This window comes from Rhinolophus sinicus, linkage group LG10 (assembly GCF_036562045.2).
Source record: "Rhinolophus sinicus isolate RSC01 linkage group LG10, ASM3656204v1, whole genome shotgun sequence".
Taxonomy (NCBI): Eukaryota; Metazoa; Chordata; class Mammalia; order Chiroptera; family Rhinolophidae; genus Rhinolophus; species Rhinolophus sinicus.
The window spans coordinates 72,638,484-72,661,903 of record NC_133759.1 but is presented as its reverse complement, the minus strand read 5'-3'; the positions used below and the strand labels follow the sequence as shown (position 1 = coordinate 72,661,903).

Genomic DNA, 23,420 nt, shown 5'->3' with positions numbered 1-23,420 from the left:
GAGGGACCCATGAGCTGTGTATTCTCACATGTGCACCCACAGTCAGGGCTGCCATCTGACACAGGGCTGGCATCTTCCGCTGACGCTTCTGGGCCTGTGCCTGGAATGCATTTAAACTGACCCCAGCAGATGGGAACATTGGTTCTGGGCAAAAAACCAGGCTCAGAAAACCAGGTGCGTGGCTTGGCACCCGGGAAAAACAAATAACCCCCAAACCCTCCACAAGCCAGATGGTGAATCTGGTTTTGGCATCTAAAATTGGGGATCAGGTGCTCGTAGCTGGAGAGGAGGTGGCAAACTCAAATTCTTTAGAGACCAGGCAGTTCATGAAAATGAGTGGATAGGGAGAGAAACTGGAATCATTTGCCAACTGGCATCAAATGAAAAAAAATTAAACCTTGTGCTACAAATGAAACATCTCTACAGGCCAAATCCAACCTGCGGGCCACGAGTTTGCAATCCTCCAGGACTGCGGGTTGTAAATAGTGTCCTAATTCAGCCAAAAGGTATCTGGGATTCTGGCACTCTCACGTTGAGTCAGAGAATCCCAGCCCACCGGTTTGTTCTCCCTACGCACACGTCTGCCAGCCGCCTCCGACTTACGGAAGTAAAAGCTCAGTACACTGCAGGCCAAAGTGACTTGAGTGGACTGGTCTCCCGCAGTGTTCAAGGCCTTCCTGAGCCTTGCACTGTCCCCCGCCCCCAACCACTCAGGGAGGGAGGCGGTGCTCACACTTGGGGGTAGACTGAATAGAGCAAGCTCCTTCCAACACTGGGGCTGGAGTCGGAAAGAACGTCGGACCAGACACAGAAGGGGGTGGGGTCTCGTGCAGGCGAGGTTGGGGGTCCCAGTGGCCAAACAAAGCGGGGCTTCCGCCGGGGCGGGGACCGGCCTCGGAAAACGAAGTTACAGGGACTGTCGCAGACTGCTGGAGAGCCGCATCGATGGGGGCGGGGCCTCGGCGCGGGTCTTTTGAGCCAATAAGAGCGCTTCGCTTTGACGGAGGCGGGGCCTCTGCGCAGCTCCGCGGCGTCTCCGCCCATTCTTTCCCTCACTGAAGCAGTGTTGGGGTCCCTCTAGTGTCGATCCTGGTCCTTTCGAGGCGCCTGGCCGGCTTTCGGATTTCTGTGGACCCTCGCCCACCTTAGCCCAGGCCGCAAACCTTCGGGCGTCTTTCCGGGAGGGGTGTGGGGCAGTTGCCCATCTCCCCTCCCCTTGGATGGGTTTTCCTGCAGTGGGCAGGTGTGTGTGTGTGTGTGTGTGTGTGTGTGTGTGTGTGTGTATGTAAACGTTCTGTGTTGGGTAGAGGTCCGTCTGCACGTACAGCGTTTTGCGGTGTCCGCGCTGCTGGTTTCCGAGGACTTCTCACGGCGCGCGTGCAGTTGAGTGTGCACGTATCGGCCAGCGTGCGTGCACGCGTGTCTGCACGTGCACACCTGCCAGGGTGCATACACTTGGGCTGGAGCTCAGGGACCAGCGCGCGTGGCAGCGGGCGCTGCGTGTGAGGAGAGGTGTGAGCTGGTCTACCCTGCGCTGCCTGCGACACCGGACTTCGCTCCGGCCTGCACCCCTAATAGTCGACTTACGGCCCAGCAGGTGGCGCCCCAGGTCACCTTCCCGCCTGCCAGCCAACTGTGTGTCCTAGCCTGGGGGGGAACCCCTCCCTCCAGGTCATCCCGGGGGAGGGTAGGAGACCGAGAAGCTGAAGCCTGAGGTGGTCAGCCTCATACCTGGGCCAAGTGTGCGGGCCCCAAAGAGGGAAGTGGGGCAGGCTGGGACCTGGAAGCTCGTCGGCCACCCCCATCTGGCACCCAGCCCTGTCCTGCTCTTGCGTTGCCGGCTACAGACGGATTGGCTTTATTCATGGATACGGAGGGGGGGAGGGGGCGGCAATGCTGCCCTCCTGGAACACGCTCACACGGGGATTGGGGGACTCTCCATGCCACAATCACGACACATGACGCCCGCGCTTGGACCGGGCCGGCTGGGGGAGGGGGCATGGCACAGCCTGGCTCCTGGTTTTGGTTAAAAAAATGGTTCTTGGGGTCAACGTGGGCGGGGGGATGGGGGGTTCTGGGGCTGCCGGATGGCCCTTCAGAGAGCTTCTGTCGGGAGTGGGAGAGGAGAGCCATCGCTTTTAGATCTTCGTTTAAAAACACATAGAACATGCTACATCCCTGCACACACTGGACAGGATGGGGTGAGGAGCGGGCAACACAGGTGGGGAGAGGCTCCGAGTCAAGGCCGCAGCCCTTGCCCTGTCCACGCCACAGGGTTGGATGTGGGCGGGTAGGAGAGACAGATGGACAGACACTAACACAGGCTCTGAGGGGGCCCCTCAGAGTGAAGGAAGATCTCCTGTTTGGGGGGAAGGGGTAGAAGGACAGCCCTGGCTTTGGGGGTTGGGACAGGGACAGGGACAGGGAAGGGATTGTGCTGCTGGTGGGGGGGCCCTCCTGGGCCCTTACGCCTCTGGCTCATACTCCTGATACTCCTCCTGCATCAAAGGGATGGGGGTGGAGTGGAGAAGAGCAAAAGAGGAAGGGGTTGGAGACCAAGTGGCCAGGCCCTGGGCCCAAGACCCCTTCCTTTCAAGGAGAAACAGTATATCCCCTCCCCCTGGGTTGGTGAGTAACAGCAAGTTGGGCACAGCCTGGCCAGTCCTGGGCACTGGTACCTGGGCACTGATAGGCCCCATCTGTCCTCCCTCCCTGCTGCCATATCCTGGGGCCTGGGTTCTAGAAAAGAGGGGCCTGAATTTTCCCGGCCCAACCCTACCCTGCCAGGGACCTCCCACCCTGCTGGGATTTCAGCAATCCTCTTGGATGCCCAGACCCCACCCAGCCCTGCCACCCCTCACCTGGGGCGGTTCCTCATAACTCTCCCCTTCTGGCTCCATCAGGGGCTCTATCAGTGGCTCCTCAGCAGCTTCCTGGGCCACTTCCTCGGGCTGCGGGCAGAGAAAAGACAGGGCCTGTGAAGACAGCTGGGGATGCTCCCTCAGATTCCTACCCTGGGAAACTCTTGGTTGATTGGGGGAAGGCTAGGCTTGGTTGGCAGTACAATCAAGAATTTCTAATTAAATTGTTTATATGGAGTGCCTTGGAAGTGAGATGGAGGCATGAAGAGTGAAATCCCTCCAAATCCTACTTGAGGCTGTGGGTAGGGAGCGGAGCGGGGCTCTCCATATCCCTCTCCCCAGCACCTGGCAGCCGCTTGCACTTCCATCATTTGGACTGCATGGAATGGGGAGATAGCACTTTCAGTCGCCCATTAATCCCTACCTCTTTGGGTCAGACTCTGTGCTGGGCTTTGGGACCCCAGAGATACCCCTGGAGACTCCTCTGGGCTGGAGGGAAATAGAGGCTCAGATACAGGGCTGAGCAGGGGCTCTGAGCCATTCCCCTGCCACCTTCCACCCATCCCTCCCCCAGGGCCCTGCGTGGCCTGGTTTCTTCAGCTGTTGCTATTTTAAGATAAGCTGGAAGCAACAGCTCATGGTGTTGCTTGGATGTGTGAGCTAAGACTCTCCCTTCCCCCTACATCTGCTGCCCAGATGGGTGCAAACCAGCAGGCATGCAAGTGGGGGGTGGCCAGACACATGGCCAGCCACCTGCAGGTGAGCACATGTATGCACACAAACACAGGACCGAGCTGGCTGCACATACAATAATAACCTGGGGTCCATGTGTGGCTGCACAAGGCCATGTGGGCTAGTACACTCCTGAAACCCTGGTAGAAACTACGCAGGGCAGCATACCACCTCTTCTACTTTCACACATACCACTGTCCCTCCCTACTGCGTGGAGATAAGACTCTTGGGACCCTGGAAGGCTGGCACTGAGACGGCCTGCCCTGGCCATCTCTGCATTGTAGTTGGTCCAGCCCCGTCTAGGCAGCTTCACGTCCTTCATATTACCTGTCTAGGTGGGCCCTGTGGGCACAGGAGTTTACAGCTCCTGAACTGGCTCATTCCCCCCAGTGTACAGATGGATAGACCAAGGTCCAGGAAGTGGGGAAATGTTAGTTTGCTCAAAGTCACTCAGCTCTGACCAGAACCCAGGAAAGAAACAGAGTGTTAAAAATCCCAGCTGGAGCACATCATTTAGAAACCACTCAGATGTCCAACAAGAGTAGAAGGATGTGTACGTTGTGGTTTCATCACACATGGGTACTGTACAATAAATGTGGAGCCCAATAGTGCATACCACGGCTTCCTGTTGAGTGGAAGAAGCCAGGTACAGAAGAGCATGTGCGTTAGGATAACATTTATGTGCAATTCAAAAATACTCCACTAATTTGTGGTGACGGAAGCCATAAAGCAGTTACCCATGGAGGAGGAAACAAGGCCAGGCCGAACAAAGGTGAGGAGAGCAAGGTGCCTAGGATGCAAGTGTTAAGAAGGCACTCACTCTCAGGGCTATGCAAGTGAGACCCCAGAATGAGTGTCCCTTAAATTCTGCACCCCCGACACCTCCCTCATCTCACCTTAGTCTTGGCACTAGGGGTAGGGACTGGAGAGGGGCTTCTGAGGGGCTGATGTTGTGTCTTGATTTGGAGGCTGGTAACAGGGGGGAGTTTCCCAGCCTTGCCACTCACTAGCTGTCTGGCATTAGGGAAGTCACTTCACCTCTGATCTCAGTGGTCTCAGGTGGGAAATGAGATGGCGTCTCTGCTTTGGAGGAGTACAGGAGGCTTCCATGGTAACGTATATGAGCAGGTTGGAATGGAGAGATACTCAGGAACATGTACCCTGGGCTTCCACGGGTTCCCCCGTGCCCAGTGGCCCCGAAGGGCTGTGGTTTGGATTGTAAATCCATGCTCTTGAGCTCCCTTGAGAGAGGAGACTTGAGTTGTCAACAAGTGCTGATAAGAGGAAGGCAGCCTAAGAAAGACGATGGTTCTGTGCAAATGCCCCTCACAAACAGCCTCAAGACTGACAGCTCAGGCCCAAACCTGCCTTTCTCTGTACCCCCGCCTCCCAGCGCAGGGCATGGCCTCATGTCAGCACCAAGTGACTCTAGTGATATGGACCTGAGCTTATCGTCCTGACCACCTTCTCAGGGGGGCAGGCAGGAATGGAACCTTCGGCAAGTCACTTCACCTCTCTGAGCCTCAGTTCCTTCGCCTGTAAAATGGGCTAATTCTGGTACCTTCTTCATAGGGACATTGTGAAGATTCAGTGAATTACTCCATGTAACATATCGAGAGCAGTGCCTGCCCATACAAGAGGTCAATAAATAATAGCAAGGGTCACTGGAAACATAATGATAACAAATGGGGAGTCACCCAGCTGGTAAAATGCACAGGCAGGACTTGAATCAGAACTTCTGAGTGAAGTCCAAGACTTCTGACAGGGGAAGGAACCAACTGTGTAAAAGATCTGGAAGGGAGGGTGGGGTAGGGTCTCCTCGCACAGCCTGATGGATACACTCATGCATAAAGCACACTGATCTCCCAAACCAGCCGCTGAAGAAGGAGCCCCCACCCCCACAGAGTCAGAATCTGTACTTGTCCGAGGACAGGCGTGCTCGGCCCACAGCGGGCTGTCTGTGCAGATGAGTGGGCAGGGTGCACTGTCATAATAGTACCCTTCCATGCACACCTGTGGTCACATGAGCCCCTGGGGGCAGACACGGACCGCTCACACGGTCATGGGGCCGCCATCTCTTCCCGAGCACTCACTGCATGCAAGCCCGGCCCTTTACCAGTGGTCCTCACAGTGGGGTTCCTACACCTGCAGCATCAGCATCACCTGAGTACTTGTTAGAAATGCAGATTCTCAGGCCCCACCTCAGACCTACTGAATCAGAAATTCTAGGGGTGGGGCCAACAGTCTGTATTGAATTTGGCCAAAGTCATTCTGATGCACACTTAAGCTTTGACCTATATTACCTAATCTGCATAAGAGCGCTATTATGTTCATCTCCCTTCTTACAGGCAAAGAATCAGGCTCGGAGACAGGATGGGACCTGACCAGGGTCACACAATTAGGAAGTGGTGGAGTTGGGATTCAGATCCAGCTCTGTCAGGCTCCAGAGCTCACAGCTCTTACTCTGCCTTGTGTCCTACTGGAGGCCTCTTCTTTGTGCACATAGGGATAGCCGTCATCACGCCCCTGGGGGAATAGGCCTGCGCAAAGCTGTGATGCAATTCGCCCCTCCCCCACGGCCCACATCTGCTCATGCCTGCCTCAGGGCCTTTGCATGCACTGTTCCTACTGCCTCATCTACACTTCCCACTTGGGTGTCAGCTCAAATGTCACCCCCTCAGAGAGGTCCTCTCAGCCAACGTAGCCTCCTTATCCCAGGACTCTCTATCCCAGCACCCTGTTGTCTTTCCTTTATAGCACTTAACCTTGTCTGAAATCATCTTGCTCATTGGTTGGCTTTTTACTATCTTTTCCCACTACACTACAGTGTCAGCTCCATGAACGTAGGAACTGATTCACTGCGGTAACCCCTGGAACAATTCCTCTCTGGCGTGAATACTTGTTGAATGAAAAGAAATGAATGAACAGTGACTCTGGGTGGTGAACACACAATGTGAGATATAGATAATGTATTACAGAACTGTACACCTGAAATCTATGTAACTTTACTAACAATTGTCACCCCAATAAACTTTAATTAAAAAAAAAAAAGAATGAACAATCAGTGACACATGCAGACATGGCCAGAAGCAGTCGAGGTCACACTTGCAAGCAGAATACATGTATATAGCCAGATCTGGGTCATGGTTGCAGAATGTGAGACAGGTGTCTTGTGCCCCAGGCTCGCTGGGGGAGCAGGGAACCTAGTGGCAGGTTCATGGGTGTGCCTGGCATTTGTGTGTGTGTGCGCGTGCATGTGTGAGTGTGTGTGGTGGGAGGATTGCTCACCTTCAGATCAGTGGGGAATTCCTCCTTCTTCATCAGGCCTGTGGCTGCTGCGATGTTCCCAGCCCCAGAGAATACAGCTCCTCCCAGATGTGATGCCTGCTCCTTGGTTTTCTCAGCCACTGGAGCAGGGAGAGTGTTGGGGAAGGTGGTTGGGGGCCAGGGTGAAGGAGGCATAGGTGTCCCCCTCCCCCTGTAGTGTCCCAGGACCTGCCTTCCCCATGGAGCACCCCCATGGAGCCCTCTTCCACCACCCCTCCCTGCCACCCCCTGGATCAGAGCCAGTTCTCAGCCTGGGGGAGGGAAAGGGGCTGTGCCAGGACTGGACTGGTACCTGAGGCCACTCCTTGTACCACCCCCTCTCGGGTCTTGCTTCCTGCAGGAAGACAAAGGGGGCACATTTAAGGGCTCTGAGCTGCGGGAGAGATTCTGGCAAGCATGGGGGTTAAAAAGTGGGCAGAGGGACTCACTTGTTAGCTGGCTTCCTGGCCCTATCACTGCCACCTTGGTCCTCAAAATCCCACATGTCCCGGCTCATCATTGCACTGAGCCCCCTACGCCTACTTCCTCAGGACTTTCAGTTCTCCTCACTGTGTGTCCCCCACCATCCCCACCTGATGTGGTACCCACAGCTCTCAGGTGGCTTTTGCCTGAGTGCCAGCACTGTGCAAAGTGCTCTATTTGTACCAGGTCATTTCTCTGCCCAGGGTGGGAGCATGTGGGGGTGGGAGTGGGAGTGGGGTGGGGGGCAAACAGACTATGTATTTTTGGAAAGGTTCCCCTGGTGCTTGGCTGCCCACATCCCACCTGTAGGCATCCCCGTCTCACCACCCCCCTCTTCATTTCTTCCAAAGACTCTCTTCTAACAAGGGTACAAATTCCTCCTTTTGGCCGGAGTGGGGAATGTCTTAGGTGCTGGGTGGGTCTAAGGGTGATGTGCAGATTGTGGCTGACGCCCACGGCACTGACTGGGCCTTCCCGGTAAATGTGGGACTGCTGAGAGAAGCCAAGGGGCCTGATCTGAGCTGGGGGACAGACTTCAGGGGAGAGGACACCTAATAGACCCAGAATTGGGTGTATGGGTAGGCTGAGGCCCATGGAGGAGGAGAGGCCGGTGTGGGAAGACAGGATTCTCACACCTAAGGTCAGCCAGACCCAGGGATGGGGGTAGGCATTGTATGTGTGCCCATTCATTCCTCCCACAAACATTTGTTGGCACCTGCTCTGTGCCAGGCCCCAGGCCAACCACTCACTGTCGTGTGGGGTTAAGAGAAGAGCAGATTCGGTGCCTAGCACCTAAAGCAGTGGGGAGAGGACCTCCAGCCTCAAGCAGGCAGTATGTGATAAGGGGAAGAGGCACTGCCTGGGCCTTGACAAATGGGGAGCAGGTGGATATGTAGAAAGGAGACTGGGGAGGGTACTTCAAGCACAGAGAACCATGCAGGCAGGGCACAGAGGGGTGTGCGTTCAGGGCCTGCGCGAAGCACATCCATGCCGTCTGTGTGCCTGCAGCAATGGGAATGAGAAACAAAGCTGGAAACATAGCTGGAGGCAGGACCAAGCCAGGCTACAGGGAGCCGAGGCTTATCCGTGTAGGAACTAGGGGCTAGTGGGGGCTCCTGGGCAGGGGCTGAGGCAGAAGGGAGGCTGGAGCTGGTCAGGCGGGTGTGGGCTCAAGCCTTCTCCCTGATTCCATCACTTCTCCCTAAGCTATAACCATCCTTGTCCGGAGGCTACACTACCTCCTGTGATTTGTACTGTCCCCAGAGGCCGGAGGGACCTTTCCAAACTGAAGTCAGACCCTGTCAGTCCCTAGCTTCCACTCTGCCATGGCAATTGTAATAATGTTCTGCCTGGCCTCCTAGGGACCCCTCATGACCTGGCTCTTGCCCACCTATCCCTGCTTCCTGCCCTTTGCTCTCCAGCCTCCTACACCTACCTCCTGGCTTCTTATTCTCAGAGCTCAGCTCCAATGCCACCCTCTTTGACTTCCCTACCAAAGTGGCCCCTCACCACAGCCACTTGATGTCAAGTCCCATTATTGGAATGTTCTGAGTCACCATTAGGAGAGGGCATCTTTGTTTCTCTTGTCCACTCTTGCATCTCTAGGAACCATGCATACGGCTGGCACATAGTAGGTGGTCAAATATTCTTCAAATGAACACAAACCCAAATCTTCCACGGGGAGGTTAACCAGCCCTCTTCAGCCTGCATAAGGGACACTTCTACACACCATACACAAGAAAGGCCTCAATTATCAAAAAGGATTCAGTAAATGTCAACTTTTGGGCCCCGACCTCCCTTTATGCAAATGAGCCCACAGGCTCCCTCTCCTTTTACACTTAGGGTGAGAGATTTAACCACTTGGCTTCTGTCCTGTTGCCAGCTGGTGGGTGCAAAGAGAGGGGACCCAGATGAGAGATGGCAATTGTAGAACCACAAGCACGGGGAGGCAAAAAGACATGAAGAGCAACTCAGTGGTGGAAGTAGCTGAAGCCCCCAAAATATAGGAGAAAGGGCAGGCAAGAGGCGGGGTGGGGCTTTGGAGTACAGAAAGCTTGGCTCAAACTACAGCTTCAGATTTTATCAGCTGTGTGACCTTGAGCAAGATAGTCAAACCTCTGAGAATCCCAGTTTCCCTGGTCTGTGGAATGGGCAGGGAGCATTAAATGAGGTAATGGATGTGTTGGCATTTCACACAGTACTTGGCAGAGAGTAGGGGCTCAACACCAGGTAACTATTAATGCGAAAAGGAAGAAAAGGGAGACTATCTGCTTCCATCACTCCCTCAGTCCCTGGCCTTTCAGCTGAACCCCACCCTCACCAACCCTTCCCCCCATTCCGCCACCCATGTGCTGTGTCCTCAGTGACCCCTGCCGACCCCACCTCATCTGCTGACTCATATTCTCCTGCCCAGACTCCTTCTACGGACCCCAGCCCCACTCCCCCAGGGGACACCTGGACCCCGCAGCCAGGAAACCCCTCCCCTTGCCCACCGACGTAGAGGACCCCCTCCTTGGTCTTCTCTGCCGCCTCGGTGACCCCCTGCTTGGTTTTCTCCGCGGCGGCTACGACACCCTCCTTGGCCATGGACAGGCCCTTCATGAACACGTCCATCCTGGCAGCCTGGGGAGGATGAACACACTGGCACGGTGCGCTGACTCCGCACCCTCACCCCAGCCCTTCCGGAGGGACCCGGGGGTCCCCTCCCCTCCCTCCTGAGACCTCGACGCCCTTCCGACCCGGAGCCCCCTCTCGCCTTTCCCCGTCTCCAGCACGAGGCCACTGGGCCGCGGCGAGTCCTAGCGTCCTTGAAATCCGGGGACGCGGGAGGGGCAACCTTCTCGGTTATACGGGGCCCCGCAACCTGCAGCCCCGCGGAACCGGAGTGCTGGAATCGGCGCGAAGCCCCGGAACCTGCCTGTACGCACACGATAGTGTCACACGACCATGTACACAAACATACTCCATGGACACGCTCACGTGCACATACAGGACACGCAGACGTTCAAATGCGCGCTGACACTCCAACACACACCGGCACACAGGCGCGGACACACGTCCACACGGCCACCCAGGCAGTTGCAGACACAGAGCAGCAGACACACATACCCCGGGGCGCACACTGACACAGAACCGCCGCGCCCTCTCTCGGTTCTCCAGCTCCTTCCTGATCTTTTTCCCCATCCCACCCGGTCCCCTCTCCAGTTTCAGGGCGGTCTCCATCCTACCCGGACCTTTCTCCATCCCTAGCCCCTTCTCCATCCCACCCGATCCCCCCTCGATCCCCATCCCTTCCCTTTCTTCGCTTCTGGAGCGCGGCCGCCTCACCTGGGTGTGGGGCCCGAGCAGGGGATGGAACAGCGGCTGCGGCGAGCGGACGCTGGGGCTCGGCTAGGCCGGGCTGCGGTGGGCTCAAGACCCGTGGGGAAGCGGGGCTTCGCCAGGCGATCAGGTCGGTCCGCAGCAGGCGGGGCGCGGGACGTGAGCCGGGCGCAGCAGTGCCCGGGTCTTGGGTGCGTCGCCTGCCACCACTCGCGCCTTGCGCCCTGCTGGCTCGCGCGCTGGGGCTCCGGCTCCGGCTCCGGCGCTGCGGCAGCTCTGAGCTCAGCGCCCCCGCCTGACGGCCGCACCGCCCCCTCGGCCTGACTGACAAGGGGGCGGGGAGGGTGACAACTCCGCAGAGCCCGCGGGCCTCCGGGCCCGGCTTGGGACGCGCCGCTGAGGACCTCAGGGCGTCAGACTTACGTCCTGCCCCCAAAAGCCCAGTCTGGTGAGGGAGACAGTGCCGCGTGCTAAGAGATGGGGCGGGGACGGGGGTGGGAATAATGCAGTTGGCTTTGTAGTTCGGATGGGTTCGAATCTCAGCCGTGCTTTCTGCTCTCCTGGAGCTTACAGTGGTGTGTGCCGCAGAGACGGGACACAGGACAGAAAATAAACGTGACAACACTTAAACCAAAGAAGGTTATTTCAGCTTGTGAGGAGTGTTGTGAAGATAATAAAATGATGATGTAAGAGAGTGATTAGCGGAGGGGTACTTGAGACAGAGTTGTCAGGGATGGCTTCTGTAAGGAGTTGAATGGAAGGAAGCACAGAGAAGCACTGAGGCCAAGAGGGGTGAAGGTAAGATCCATAGAAAAGGAACTGCAGGTGCAAAGTCCCTGAGGCAGGGCTGTGCTTTGGAACAGTTAAAAGGCAGTGCGGCTGGAGAGTCAGGAGGGAGGGAGAAGGAAGTGGACAAGACCACTTTTTGTATGGTCATAGTGAGGACTGTCAAAATGGTCATAGGATGCCAGGCACACAGAGGCTCTCAGCTGGGGCTATGACAGAATTATAATGAAGAAGCTGGGATCTCAGAGGAAGGGGAATCTGACAGCTTGGAGGAGTCTGGGAAAGCTGTACAGAGGAGGTGACACCTAAGCTGGGCCTTGTGGGACAGGTAAGATTTCATCTAGCAGACAAGGGAGGAAGGGAGTTTTAGTCTGTGGGTGCAGCATGGGCGGAGGCACTATGGCTGGAAACGCAGAGTGTGTAAGTGACAGGTAGGTGATGAGGTGAGGGGGTAGCCAGCAGCCAGAGTACAAGGCCTGGAAAAAAAATGTTCACAGGCCGCTGGTAGAACTGTAAATTGGCGCATGCTTTTTGGAAGGCAATTTGGCAATGTTTACCTAAGACATAAATGCATGCTCCTTTTGAGCCAACAGTTCCCCTTCCAGGAATTTATCCTTTGGATCTCTACTTGCACAAGCACACAAAGACATTTGTGCAAGGATGTTCACTGCAGCATGGTTTCTTGTAGCAAAAAATTGAAAGTAACCTAAATGTCCATCTGTAAAAGACTGGCTAGTTGATTGTGGTATATCCAGTCAGTCAATGTGATGCTGCTGCTAGAAAGGATAAGCCAGGCCCATGTGCACTGACGTGGGACAAGCCAATTTTGATACATAGAAAATCATATATATATATATATATATATATATATATATATATATGTATATACTTATCACATACTATATACATTATAGGTACCTTATATACAGACTTCCAAACAAACCGTCAACAGTAGTTGCCCCTGGCAAACGAGGCTAAGGAGAGATGCTTTTACATTTCATTGCCTTCTTTCTTGTGCTGTTTAATTATTTTACCTTGAATAGGATTTTACTTGTACATTTTTAAAAGACATCATTATTGTTGGCCTCTCAGCATTGGAATTGCCCCTCCCTATGTTTGGGGGATTCCCCACCTTATGAGGCAGAGCCCACTTCCCCCTCTAGGAGCTGCCAATGCTTTCCCAGCATTCCTTGCAGCCAGGACTGGTGACATCAGCCCCAGACACTCCAGCCCCAGATTCAGAACCTGAAGCTAGTGCCAGAGCAGCAGGGAAGGAGGGAGTCTGCCCTGGTGAGGACATGTGGCTTTGGTGATGGCAGCTCCTGTCATGGCCCACGGGCAGCAGTGACACTGCTTCTGGGAGCATCCCGCATGACAGGGCAAGCTGCATTGTCTGTACCCAGCCGTAACATCACGGGAGTCATCCTGGGTCTGCTCGGCACTGTGATTTGGGGCATGATTCCAGGCTGTGGTCTCCAGGGAGAATTGTCTGGCCTCCCTGGAGAATTTCTGAGCTGTCCAGTATTGGTTAATAAATGTATCTGCTTGAATTAGCCAGAAGTGATTTCTGTGAGTTGGGACTAAGGAACCCCTGAAAGTGAGAGTAGGTGATGAGGTAGGACCAAGGAGGAAGGAGGAGGGGAGGAAGAGAGAAAGAAGACCAGATGAGAGGATTTGTACTTCCTATTGTAGGAGCTGGGAGTCACTGCAGGATTTTAAGCACGAGAGAGACCTATATAAGATTTACATTGTATGGGGCCAAATGGAGGTGGGTTGGAGGGGACATGGTGAGATCAGGGAGGAGGCTGGGGCATAACCCACAGAGGGGTGACAAACATGAAGCCTCAGTGAGCCTGGAACAGGATCAGAGGGAGAGATTTGAGTATCATTCAGGAGTCCCATAACTGGCCCAGTACACCACGGGATTTGGAGTTGTTAGCACAGAAGTGGTGGCTGGAGCCACGGGGAGGGTGCAATTGCCCAAGGGAACAAAGAGAGAATCTGGAACAGAATCCTGAGGCACTGCAACCTTCAGAAGCAGAGAGACCTGGGGAAAAGACTGAGAGGGAACAGCCCCATGAGGAAGAGAAGTTGGAGAAAGTGGTAGCAGGGAAACCAAGGACATTAGAGGACAACAGCATAAATACTAGAGTGGCCAAAGCCATGAGTAGTGGGTGGTCTTTGGATTGGCAGCAAGTGGGGGGTTTAACAGCTGCCCTGGTTGTGTGTGTGTGTGGGGGGGGGGCGAAGGGGAAGTGGCCAGGAGAAAGTGACATTCAAGATGGGTTTTGAAAGATGAGAAAGACCTTACAAGTGGTGGTGAGCATTCCTGGCAGAGGATCTGGCAGGTGGAAAAGTCCAGAGTGCTGATGGGACAGGAAACAGGTTATATTCTGAATCAGGCAGGAAGTTCATTTGGCTGCTAGTACAGCTTAGACAAAGCAGGTGTATATCCTTTCACTTAAAGAAAGAAGTCCAACAGGAGGCAGTCCACAGTTGGTGTGATGACTCTTACCTTGCTGTTCCATCATTCTTAGTACATGGATTCCATTTTCAAGGCCACCTCATGGTCCAAGATGGCTGCTGCAGCTCCAGCCATCATGTCTACTCAGAAAGCAGGAGGAAGTGAAGTAGGGTAAAATAAGCACTTTCCTGTTGTCTGTCTCTTTCATAAGGAGTTTCCCCAAAAGCCAACCCAACAACTTCCTCTTCTCTCTCATTGGCTAGGCCTAAGTTGCAGCAAGGCTTGGGGAAGTGCGGTCATCTAGCTGGGCATATGATTTCCCAGAATCAAATTAAAAGGGAGAATGGTTACTGGTGAGGCACTAGCGTCTCTGTCACTATTTCTTTCTGTCCCCCAACTCTTTTGTCTTGAAAAATGTCAAACCTAGAGAAAAGTTGCAAGCATAGTACAAGAAACAAAACCTCCAGAGGTGGCTGGTTAGCTCAGTTGGTTAGAGCGCGGTGCTCTCAACAACAAAGTTGCCGGTTCGATCCCCACATGGGCCACTGTGAGCTGTGCCCTCCACAACTAGATTAAAACAACTACTTGACTTGGATCTGATGGGTCCTGGAAAGACACACTTAAAATAAGTTTTTTAAAAAAGAAAAAACAAAACAAAATCTCCAGAAAAGTTGCAATATTAGTACAATGGGTACCCGAATATCCTTCACCTAGATTCACCAATTGTTAACATTTGCTACATTTTTCTTGTTTTCTTTACATGTGCTGTCCTCAGAAGAAGGGGGCATGGTTACTGGGCTGCCATTTTCTAGCACAGTGGGTTCTTTACCCCATGCCACACTCCCGGCCCCCCTTAGGGTATAGGGTGGCAGAGCTCAGGCCTCTAGGTCTCTTTCTGGCGAGGCCTTAAACCTGTGAATTCTTTCTGCCCCTGGAAAATGGGCTCCTCCATTCCTCTCTTCCCTCTCCCCTCCCTAAGAATGTACTAAGGGGAATGGCTATTGAAGCTTCCTGGGAGGGGAGGGGAGGAGAATGTGGCAAAGGGGGTGGGAGAAAATCCCAGCAGAAGCAGCTGGAGCAGAAGGCATTCTCACAGCCCTGCCTGGTTCTGCAAAAATTCAAATGTGCCTTTATAACTCTGTGTGTGGTGCTTGACAGTCTGATTAAACATTTATCAACATTCCTGTGGTTCAGAAGCCTCAGGGTGGGGAGGAAGACAGGCAGGCCAGACGGGGGGGCTGACAACAGATAAAGGAATGGGTGATATTTATTGACCACCTACTGTGTGCCAGGCACTACATCCAGTATATCATTAAGCCCTAGAAACAATTCTTTAAAGCAGGCATTTTCATTCTGAATTTACAGATGAGGGAATTGACACCAGAGAGGGGAACTCACTGGCCATTGACATCTATTCCATCCTGTCTGTTTTTCCTGAGGGCCTACTGTGTGCCAGGCACTGTTCTAGGTACCACAGATTCAGCAGAAAAAAATGACCAATGAAGTGCTTACTCTTCTAGAACGGTTCACTAGGAAACAACAGACAATGAATTGAATGAACTAGTAACCAAATAAGATGCTTTAGATTGGGCGGCTCTTGCCAAAAACAGCGACATTCGCCTTGTTAAATCTAATGGTCAACTCTCCTTCCTCACTCTGACCTCTGAGTACTTGTTTTGAGCCAGGCTCTGTTCTAGGCACTGGAGAACACAGCCGTGAATGAAAGAGGCCTTGGGACCTTATGTTCTTGTAGAAGGCAGATAATAAGGAAAATAAATAAGTAAAATCTATGGTGCTGGTGTGGGCCTGAGGGCCTGGACAGTTCAATACGCTAGACAAGGAAGACCTCACTTGAGTTTGGAATGGAGGGAACAGCCAATGTGAATTGCTATGGCACGAGTGGGCCTGGCATATTTGAAGACTTACGAGGAAGCCAGTGTGTGGCTGTAGCAGAGCGAGTAAGAGAGAAGGGCAGAGAGCTGATGGGCCCTGCAGACCCTGTACTGAGAGCAGAGGAGCGATGTGCCCTAACTTTCATTTTCAGTGGCCTCTATGTAGGGAGTAGATGGTGCTTGGGCAAGGGTGGAAGCTGGGAGACCAGTTCAGATACCATTGCCATGATACAGGCAAGATGACTGTTGCTGGGGCTAGGGTGGTGGCGATAGAGGTGGAGAGAAGTGGTTGATCCTGGATCTATTATGAAAGTAGAGCTGAAGATAGAATGTTCTGATGGGTTAGAAAGAGTCCTGGATACTTCCAGAAATTGGAAGGATAGAGAAGATTGTGTGAGGAGTAGGTCTGGAGACCGGGGAAAGACAGGAATTCAGCTTTGCATGCAATAATCCTGAGACAGAGGCACATTAGATCCCAGGTGGACCTGTGAGAGTTGGATGTGTTCTTCTGGATTTCAGGTCGGGGCCCGAGGTACACTGTATATGTGACATGTAGTGGCCAGGACTGGATGAGATCATGAAATAGCAAATGTGGATAGTACAGAAGAGATCCAAGGGCTTAGTTCTGGGATCTTCTAAAGCAAAGAGAAGGAACCATCGATTTTGTTCGTATCTGTGTTCCTCAGTACCTAAAACAGTGTCTGGTGCAAAGTAATTGCTAGGTCAGTGTTTGCTGAATGAATAGCTGAATGAATGAGTGAATGAATGAATGAATGAATGAATGGTGGTAAGTGCTAAGAAGGAAATAAAACAGGGTGATGTGTTAAAGAGTGTGTGGCAGAGAGTGGTCTACTTTAGATAGGTTGGCCAGGGAGGGCCTCTTTGAGAGGGTGACATTTGAGTCAAGCCCTCAAATGTCAAAAAGTCAGTCATGTAAAGAATTACAAAGAAAATGCAAGTGTAAAGGCCACGAGGCAGGAATGACTCTGGCCTGTTGAAAGATCCGTGTGCTGGGGCACTGTGAGGCTGGATCTTGCAGGAATTTGCAGGCCCAGAACCTGGACTTTGAATCACATCCTGGGTGTCCAGGAGGGTTTTAAACAGAGGAATTAAGTGATCAGATTAGTATTTTAAATGATCCCTCTGAGGCACAGGGAGAATGTTTTATAGGGAGGCAGGAGTGGAAGCTAGGAGAGTGTTAGGAGAGACCGGGGCAGTGACGCAGGCCGGGGATGGCATGGCGTGGGGGCAGGGCATGGGGGGGAAGTTGTCAGATTCAAGACATTTTAGGGACAGAAAGCCAGGATTGGGGTTTAAGAGCTCCTGCTTGTTCAACCACACTGGGAAGATGTCCCTGAGAGACAGGCTTGGGAGGGCTTTGGTAGGGGCCAGGACCCCAGTAGGGCCAGGGTCTCTCCGTAGTCACCTGGGCTGGAAGATGTGAGAAATGGTGGGAAGGGTGCTGTGGCTGGCAGGGTCATTCCATGCCAGGCTCTGGGCCAGGACTCTAAGGCAGCTAAGGCCATGCCCGGCACTTGGGGAAGGTTCTTTCTCCCTTTTTCTCCATCAAATCTAGATTCAGGCTCTCTCCCCAAGCCTGGCCTTCTTCCAGTGCTTCCCCTGACAAAATTCCCATTGGGAGGTACTATTATGTCCCCGTCCTTGAATGTGGGTCCTGGGACTTGAACACAGTGGATATGATGCTGTGCCAGGTTTGGGATCCAGGCCTTAGGAAACTGGCAGCTTGTTTCTCATCCCTTGGGACACTCGTTCTGGGAACCCAGCCACTGTGAGGCCATGTAGAGCTGTCCCAGCCGACACCCCCAGCAGAGGTTCCAGCTGAGAGCCAGCATCAACTGCCCCATGGGGAGTGAGCAGATGACTGCAACCCCAGCCTGTGAGCCACTCCAACCCACAGTGCTTTGGAGCAGAGACAAGCTGTCCCTACTGAGCATTACCCACATTGCAGACCTGTGAGCAAAAAACCCAAAAAAATTATTGTTGTTTTAAGCCACTAAGTTTGGGTGGATTATTATGCAGTGACAGGTAGTTGGGACACAGTGCTCCACTTCTCCAGAGCCTGTCCATCACCAAACACCACTGAGTCTTCCTTCTAAATGCCTCTGAACCCAGCATGTTGTCTCCATTTTCCCTGTCTCCTGGACAACTACGTTAGCACCCTAACAGAGCTCCCCCCACTCACTCTTGCTGCCCCTGCGTCTGTTTTCCACACAGCAGCCCAGATAACTTTCTGCCCAGCCCACCTGTATCCACCTGAAGCACTCAGTGGCTCTCCACTTTCCTAGGATCAAGATTTACCATCCTTTCCTCCTTTGGGGTTCACTGCATTCTTCTCTTCCTCCAGTACCCCACGTTCCTTTTGCCCCCAGAGGCTCGTGTGGCTCCACACCCTGAGGTGCCCCACCCACCTGGTTAACTCTCACTCATGCTTTAGATCTCTGCTCCAGCATCACCTGTTCCACCAGCTACCTCCAAGCTGATGGTTCTCGAAATGAGGTCCCTGACCAGCATCATCAGAGAACTGGATGGAAATGCCAGGTCTCAGGCCCAAGCCCAGTGCTAAGGAATCAGAAATTCTGGGCCAGGGCCCTGCGGTTGGTTTACCAAGCCCTGCAGGTGGTTCTGATCCATGCACTTGAGAACTGCAGTCCTAAATCCTCTGGTTCAGGTCATGGACTTTATTTTTTCCACCTGCAAATTCCTTTCCTTCAGAGGTCTGCATCTGTAGTTACAAATGTGGTCCTTATGAGATCATCTGATGTCGGGCTCCCTGGTAGACCAGAGCACAGGGGCCACCCAGTTTTTGCTTCTCACTGCCTCCTAGCACATAACCCTGTGCACATACCTGGCGCTTAGGGGATGGAGGTTGAACAGATAGTGACTGTCAGCCTCCAGGTGGTCATGGGCTTCCATGGGTGTGGAGGAGAGGAGGGGCCCCTAAAATTGGCCAAGGGGAGGGTGAGAAACCTTAAGAAACTTGGGGAGGCTTCAGCCTCTCCAGAAAAGGGTGCTATTTGGAAGGCTGGGGAGGGTATCCTGAGCCAGAGCTTTCCCTCCCCTCCCTCTTCTTTCCTCCCCTTCCCAATCGCTTCCCTACCCTGGGGTAGCCCTCAGGTGATTTCTATGACTTATGAGCCAGACCTTGGTCTATGGGCTTTTTGTGTTTTGTATCACTTATTACAATAAGCTTGAGTTGTGTATCATAACATTCCCATTTTACAGATAGGGAAATAGACTCCATGTGGTTCAGTAACTGGGTTGAGGTCACGGCAGGCAGGACCTGAACCCGGCTATATGGCACTACCCCTTGCCATCCATGCCCAGGAGGGGGATACTCCGAAATGCCACATGTGTGGTGGGCCGGTGGGGCCGTATGGAACCTAATTTGCTCATCCAAAGGACAGCCTCAGCTGCCATGGATTGTGGACCTGTGAGGTGGAGGCACCTGTGTTGCCAGATCTTCCCAAATTTTCAAGAGAAACCAAAAATGTGGCTTTTTAATATATCATTTCCCCTTTCTGAATGATTACATTTAAAATAAACTTAGATGCATCCAGAGACCAGATAAATGCCTGTGTCAGATGACACTGGTGGCCAAATTGAGGGGGTGAATGGCAGCAGAGACAAACAAAGAGATACCACAATGCATGTATAAGGTCTGAGCTGGCCTCGCCCTGGCTATGTCCCAGTCACTGCTTCTGCCACCTCTGGGACAGTCGCTTTAAATTCAGGGCTCGCCCTCAGTGGGATGTGGTTTCACCAAGGGCAGATTCCTAATATTGACCCATATCATTCTGTCTCAGCCCCCACGTGGCCAGCACCACGGGGGCAGGCTAGGCTCGCCTGGTCACAGCCCCGTCCCCAACCCTGAGCCTGCATGCAGAAGGCACTCACTAAAGGCTTGCTTTCAGAAGGAAAAGTGTAACCTCTTCCCCTCTGAGCACTTCCATGTTGGCTCCGCCCACTTTGGGCTGGCCAGACGGGGTGTTAGTGGGTTAAAAAGAAGCAGGTGGGGCAGGCCCTCTGCTGGAGCCCCAGTTGCCACAGCATGGCCACCGCCAACTCTGTAAGTCCCCTTGGCTGTTCTATCCGAAGCAAGGGATGGGGCTGAAGCCGGCCAGGCTCACAGCCTACTCGGACTCTGTTTTTTGGTCAGGACAGGGAGGCTGAGGGTAGAATCCAAAAGTGGGAAAAAGAAGAGAAAGAGGAAGAGGAAGAGGAGGCAGCAGCAGCAGCAGCAGCAGCAGCAGCAGCAGGGGCCTCAATGGAAGAGGAGGGTCTAGACTCTCCCAGGGACCTCCTTTCCCTGAGGAGCAAGGCCCGGGATGAGGGCCCCGCGGAGGTCAAGCCAGAGCTGCACCCTCTGGAGAACAGGTAGGGCAGCCCCTGCTCTGCCCCTTGGATGATCCCTTCCTCTGGTGGCCCCAGTTCCTGATTGGGGAAGGCCAGGGCTGGCCTCAGACTGAGGCCCTGTTGGCCCTTCCAGCCTTCACCCAGAGGGCATTCTGGGTTAAATGCCTCTACTTGTCCTCCACTCCCCTGACCCTTCAGGATAACTGACTTTAGGGGGTCCGTACCCTCAGATCCCATCTCCCAGTTTGTCCTCGAAGGTATGAGACTTCCCTGCCAGCCCAGGTACTGCCAGGGGTGGGCATGGGGGCTCTCTGCTTCCTCTTGGCTACCCCTCCCCCCAGGTGGGCTCTGTGGTTCTTCAAGAATGACCGCAGCCGGGCCTGGCAGGACAACCTGAAACTGGTCACCACGTTTGACACTGTGGAGGACTTCTGGGCGTGAGTGTCTGTTCCTTATGGAGGAGGTGGGGGTCAGGGAGCTCTGAGCTCAGGATCCTTCCCAGACCCCACTTCTCCAGGACGCTGCCTCCTACGCAGCTTTCCTAGCCCTCCCTGGGGCTTGGTGGGTTATGGGGAGGCATTGAGGCTGGGGCACAGGCCCCCTGAAGCCTTCTTGGGGCTTAGGGAGAGAGCCTGGGAAGTGGAAGAAGCAAGGAGTTGACCTTGACTCTGCCACTTCATGCTTTGTGATCCTGGGCAAGTTCCTTCCCGTCTCTGAGCTTGTCTCAATCACAAACTAAGGATGAGGCTGCCTCACTGTCGGTGGGAGATCAAGTGAGGGGATCTGAAAGGTGCTGTGCAAACCCTAGGGGCAGGTGAGAAGGCCTGCGGGTTTGATGATGGGTCAGGGAAGGCTCCAGGGAGGAGGTGGGATTTGAATTTTGGGTAAGTAGTGATGGAATTCCAGGTGCGGGCGCCAGTGTGAGTAAGGGCTTGGAGGCTGTAAGGTAGGTGGAAAGCAGTGGGGTCTGGTGAGAACTTGAGGGGGCTGAGGCCAGTTGGAACCAGGCCCTAAAAAGCTTGGACTTTCAGCCTGAGCTGGGGGGTCTCTTTCCAGGCTGTACAGTCACATCCAGCTGGCCAGTAAGCTCTCTTCCGGCTGTGACTATGCCCTGTTCAAGGTAAGCTCTGGTCCCCCCACCCCATCCCTGCCCCCGGGCACAGGGGGGCTGATTTTCCTCAGCATCTGCTGTATGACTCCTTTACAGGGGTTTTGGGGGTGGGGTGCGGAGGACAGTCTCCCTCAAAGCTGAGTTCCGATTGAAGGAATGCTATACAAAAGCTTGGCCAAAGTGTCAGACCTGAGCTGCACCTTGAAGCACACTGAAGAGTCTGGGAGGGGGGTGGGCGGGGAGAAGGGGGAATAAGGGAGGAGCCCAGGTTTCTGGACTGGCTGGGCTCCTTAACTAGAGACAAGCATCAGAATTGCCTGAGGCTACTGCTCATCAACGTCCAGGCCCCTCCCTGGAGGTCCTGACCCAGCAGGTGTGTGGGCTAGGGCCCTGACATCAGTGTTTAAAGATTTCCCAGGTGACCTTGTGCCCAGCTGAGCCTGGGATGTCTGGCCTGGCCCACAGGGGGGTTGCCCCAGAGGTTCTGTTCACCACTCCCATTTGCAGTGTTGTCTTAAGGAACTCAGATCAGTAAAGGAGACACACACATACCTGCAAGGCTACAAAAGGGGACAAATGTTGAGGCTCAGGGGCCTGGAGGAGCTTAGAGGTGGGTCTGGGGGCTGAATGGCTGGTGGTAGCATTTGCCTGTACAGAGGAAATAGAGGCAAGAGAGAACTTGGCCTGTAGAGACCTACTGAGGGGCTGGCCTAGTGGGGGCAGGGCTGTACCCCCACTTCCCTTTGAACAAAGGGAGGCAATTGATTTGCCATTTGCGTCCCAGGATGGCATCAAACCCATGTGGGAAGACCCCAGGAATAAGTGGGGTGGTCGCTGGCTGGTCAACCTCTCCAAACAGCGACGCCACATCGAGCTGGACCACCTGTGGCTGGAAACAGTGAGTAGGGGGCTGGGAGGGGAGGGTCCCCATAGGAAAGGGCAGAGCTGGTATGGGATCGTGATGGCAGTGGTTTCAAGGATGGCAGGTGCAGTCCTTGTGCCACAGCTGGAGGTCTCATCATCCCCCTTTTTGGCTCCAGCTACTGTGTCTCATTGGCGAGAGCTTTGAGGAGTACAGCCGAGACGTGTGTGGGGCTGTCATCAATATCCGCACCAAGGGGGACAAAATTTCCTTGTGGACTCGGGAGGCAGAGAACCAGACAGGCGTGCTCCACATTGGGTGAGGATGTTTCTGGCAGGGGTGGGAGCTGGCTCTCTTCTAGGGGAGAAGGTGAAATGAGGCTGGCTTGGCCTGCAAGGGAGACCTCTGGGATTCCCCCTGCCGTCTCCCCTTTCTGCCTTACCCACATGTACAAAGGGTTTGGAATTGAGATTTCAAACTATTTCTACCAGAACTGTTATCTTTTGCATTAGTCCTATTTTGTGTTTCCACATGGCCAAGACATAAAATAGGAGTGACTGTGGCTGGAACCAGGGTAGGAGCTCTGGACAAAGGACCCAGGATCCCAGGTTATCGCCATGACACACTGCTGATTGCCTGTCTGTTTCCTCTCCCACTCACCCTCCAGACGTGTCTACAAAGAGCGCTTGGGACTCTCCACAAAGATCATCATTGGATACCAGCCCCATGCAGACACGGCCACAAAGAGCAACACCCTAGCCAAGAACAAGTTTGTGGTGTGAGAGGACCTTGGCACCATTCCCCATGCAGCCACCCCTGAGCCTCTCACTACTGGGTGTCGATCCTGGGCTGGAGGGGCAGAGGGCCTGGTTCTCACCTGTTCTAGAGTGAATAGAAACACTTTTTGACATGAGTTGGGGCCCAGGCTCTAGTCTGTAAGTGGTGGTGGTGCTGGTTGGGGTGGTGAGGTCAGGGTGGGGAGGGCAGGCTGAGGACACAGGGCAGGCTGAGGACACAGGGCAGCGGAAAGATGGAGGAAATCCCTGGGTTTTCTTGTTTCATGGGGGAGGATGGGAGGAGGGTGGGATATCACTGGGGTTAGGTGGGCTCAACCACAGGTGGAAAGATGTCAGGAGAGAGAACCCTGTGATCCAGCACTTACTGTGTGACTACCCTGGTAGTGGGCTGGCTAGGTGGCCTGAGGGCCAGACTCTTCCATTGTGGGGGA

General features: G+C 53.9%; 2 protein-coding genes across 5 annotated transcripts; one reads left to right on the top strand and one right to left on the bottom strand.

Moving 5' to 3' along the window:
* Nucleotides 1–1,842: 1,842 nt before the first annotated feature.
* On the bottom strand, nucleotides 1,843–14,035 carry SNCB (synuclein beta). Of its 3 annotated transcripts, none has more exons than XM_074313432.1 (6): nucleotides 14,005–14,035; nucleotides 10,710–11,327; nucleotides 7,213–7,254; nucleotides 6,882–7,000; nucleotides 2,862–2,951; nucleotides 1,843–2,498 (listed from the first exon to the last, which is right to left on the bottom strand). In XM_074313432.1, the coding sequence occupies exons 1-6, from the start codon at nucleotides 14,018–14,020 to the stop codon at nucleotides 2,466–2,468; spliced, it is 918 nt and encodes a 305-aa protein (XP_074169533.1). In that variant the 5' UTR covers nucleotides 14,021–14,035; the 3' UTR covers nucleotides 1,843–2,465. The 3 variants fall into 3 exon arrangements, with proteins under 3 accessions (XP_074169533.1, XP_019611629.1, XP_019611630.1); XM_019756070.2 differs by lacking the exon at nucleotides 14,005–14,035 and adding an exon at nucleotides 9,875–10,004 and having other exon boundaries at nucleotides 10,710–11,041; XM_019756071.2 differs by lacking the exons at nucleotides 7,213–7,254; nucleotides 14,005–14,035 and adding an exon at nucleotides 9,875–10,004 and having other exon boundaries at nucleotides 10,710–10,848.
* Nucleotides 11,055–23,105, top strand: EIF4E1B (eukaryotic translation initiation factor 4E family member 1B). 2 transcript variants are annotated; one of them, XM_074313434.1, is made up of 7 exons: nucleotides 11,055–11,151; nucleotides 20,023–20,240; nucleotides 20,561–20,656; nucleotides 21,276–21,339; nucleotides 22,115–22,228; nucleotides 22,371–22,510; nucleotides 22,860–23,105. In XM_074313434.1, exons 2-7 carry the CDS (start codon nucleotides 20,131–20,133, stop codon nucleotides 22,972–22,974), a joined length of 639 nt encoding a protein of 212 aa, XP_074169535.1. In that variant the 5' UTR covers nucleotides 11,055–11,151; nucleotides 20,023–20,130; the 3' UTR covers nucleotides 22,975–23,105. The 2 variants fall into 2 exon arrangements, with proteins under 2 accessions (XP_074169535.1, XP_019611578.2); XM_019756019.2 differs by lacking the exon at nucleotides 11,055–11,151 and adding an exon at nucleotides 19,315–19,932.
* The last annotated feature ends 315 nt before the right edge of the window (nucleotides 23,106–23,420 follow it).

What these genes read in the sequence shown, in the direction of transcription:
- SNCB (XM_074313432.1), bottom strand. An exon ending in GGTACAAGGAGTGGCCTCAG is followed by an intron (nt 7,001 to 7,212) that starts GTACCAGTCCAG and finishes TCCCTGCTCCAG; the next exon opens with TGGCTGAGAAAACCAAGGAG. An exon ending in GTTATGAGGAACCGCCCCAG is followed by an intron (nt 2,499 to 2,861) that starts GTGAGGGGTGGC and finishes CCTTTGATGCAG; the next exon opens with GAGGAGTATCAGGAGTATGA.
- EIF4E1B (XM_019756019.2), top strand. An exon ending in CTGCACCCTCTGGAGAACAG is followed by an intron (nt 20,241 to 20,560) that starts GTAGGGCAGCCC and finishes CCCTCCCCCCAG; the next exon opens with GTGGGCTCTGTGGTTCTTCA. An exon ending in GTGACTATGCCCTGTTCAAG is followed by an intron (nt 21,340 to 22,114) that starts GTAAGCTCTGGT and finishes TTTGCGTCCCAG; the next exon opens with GATGGCATCAAACCCATGTG.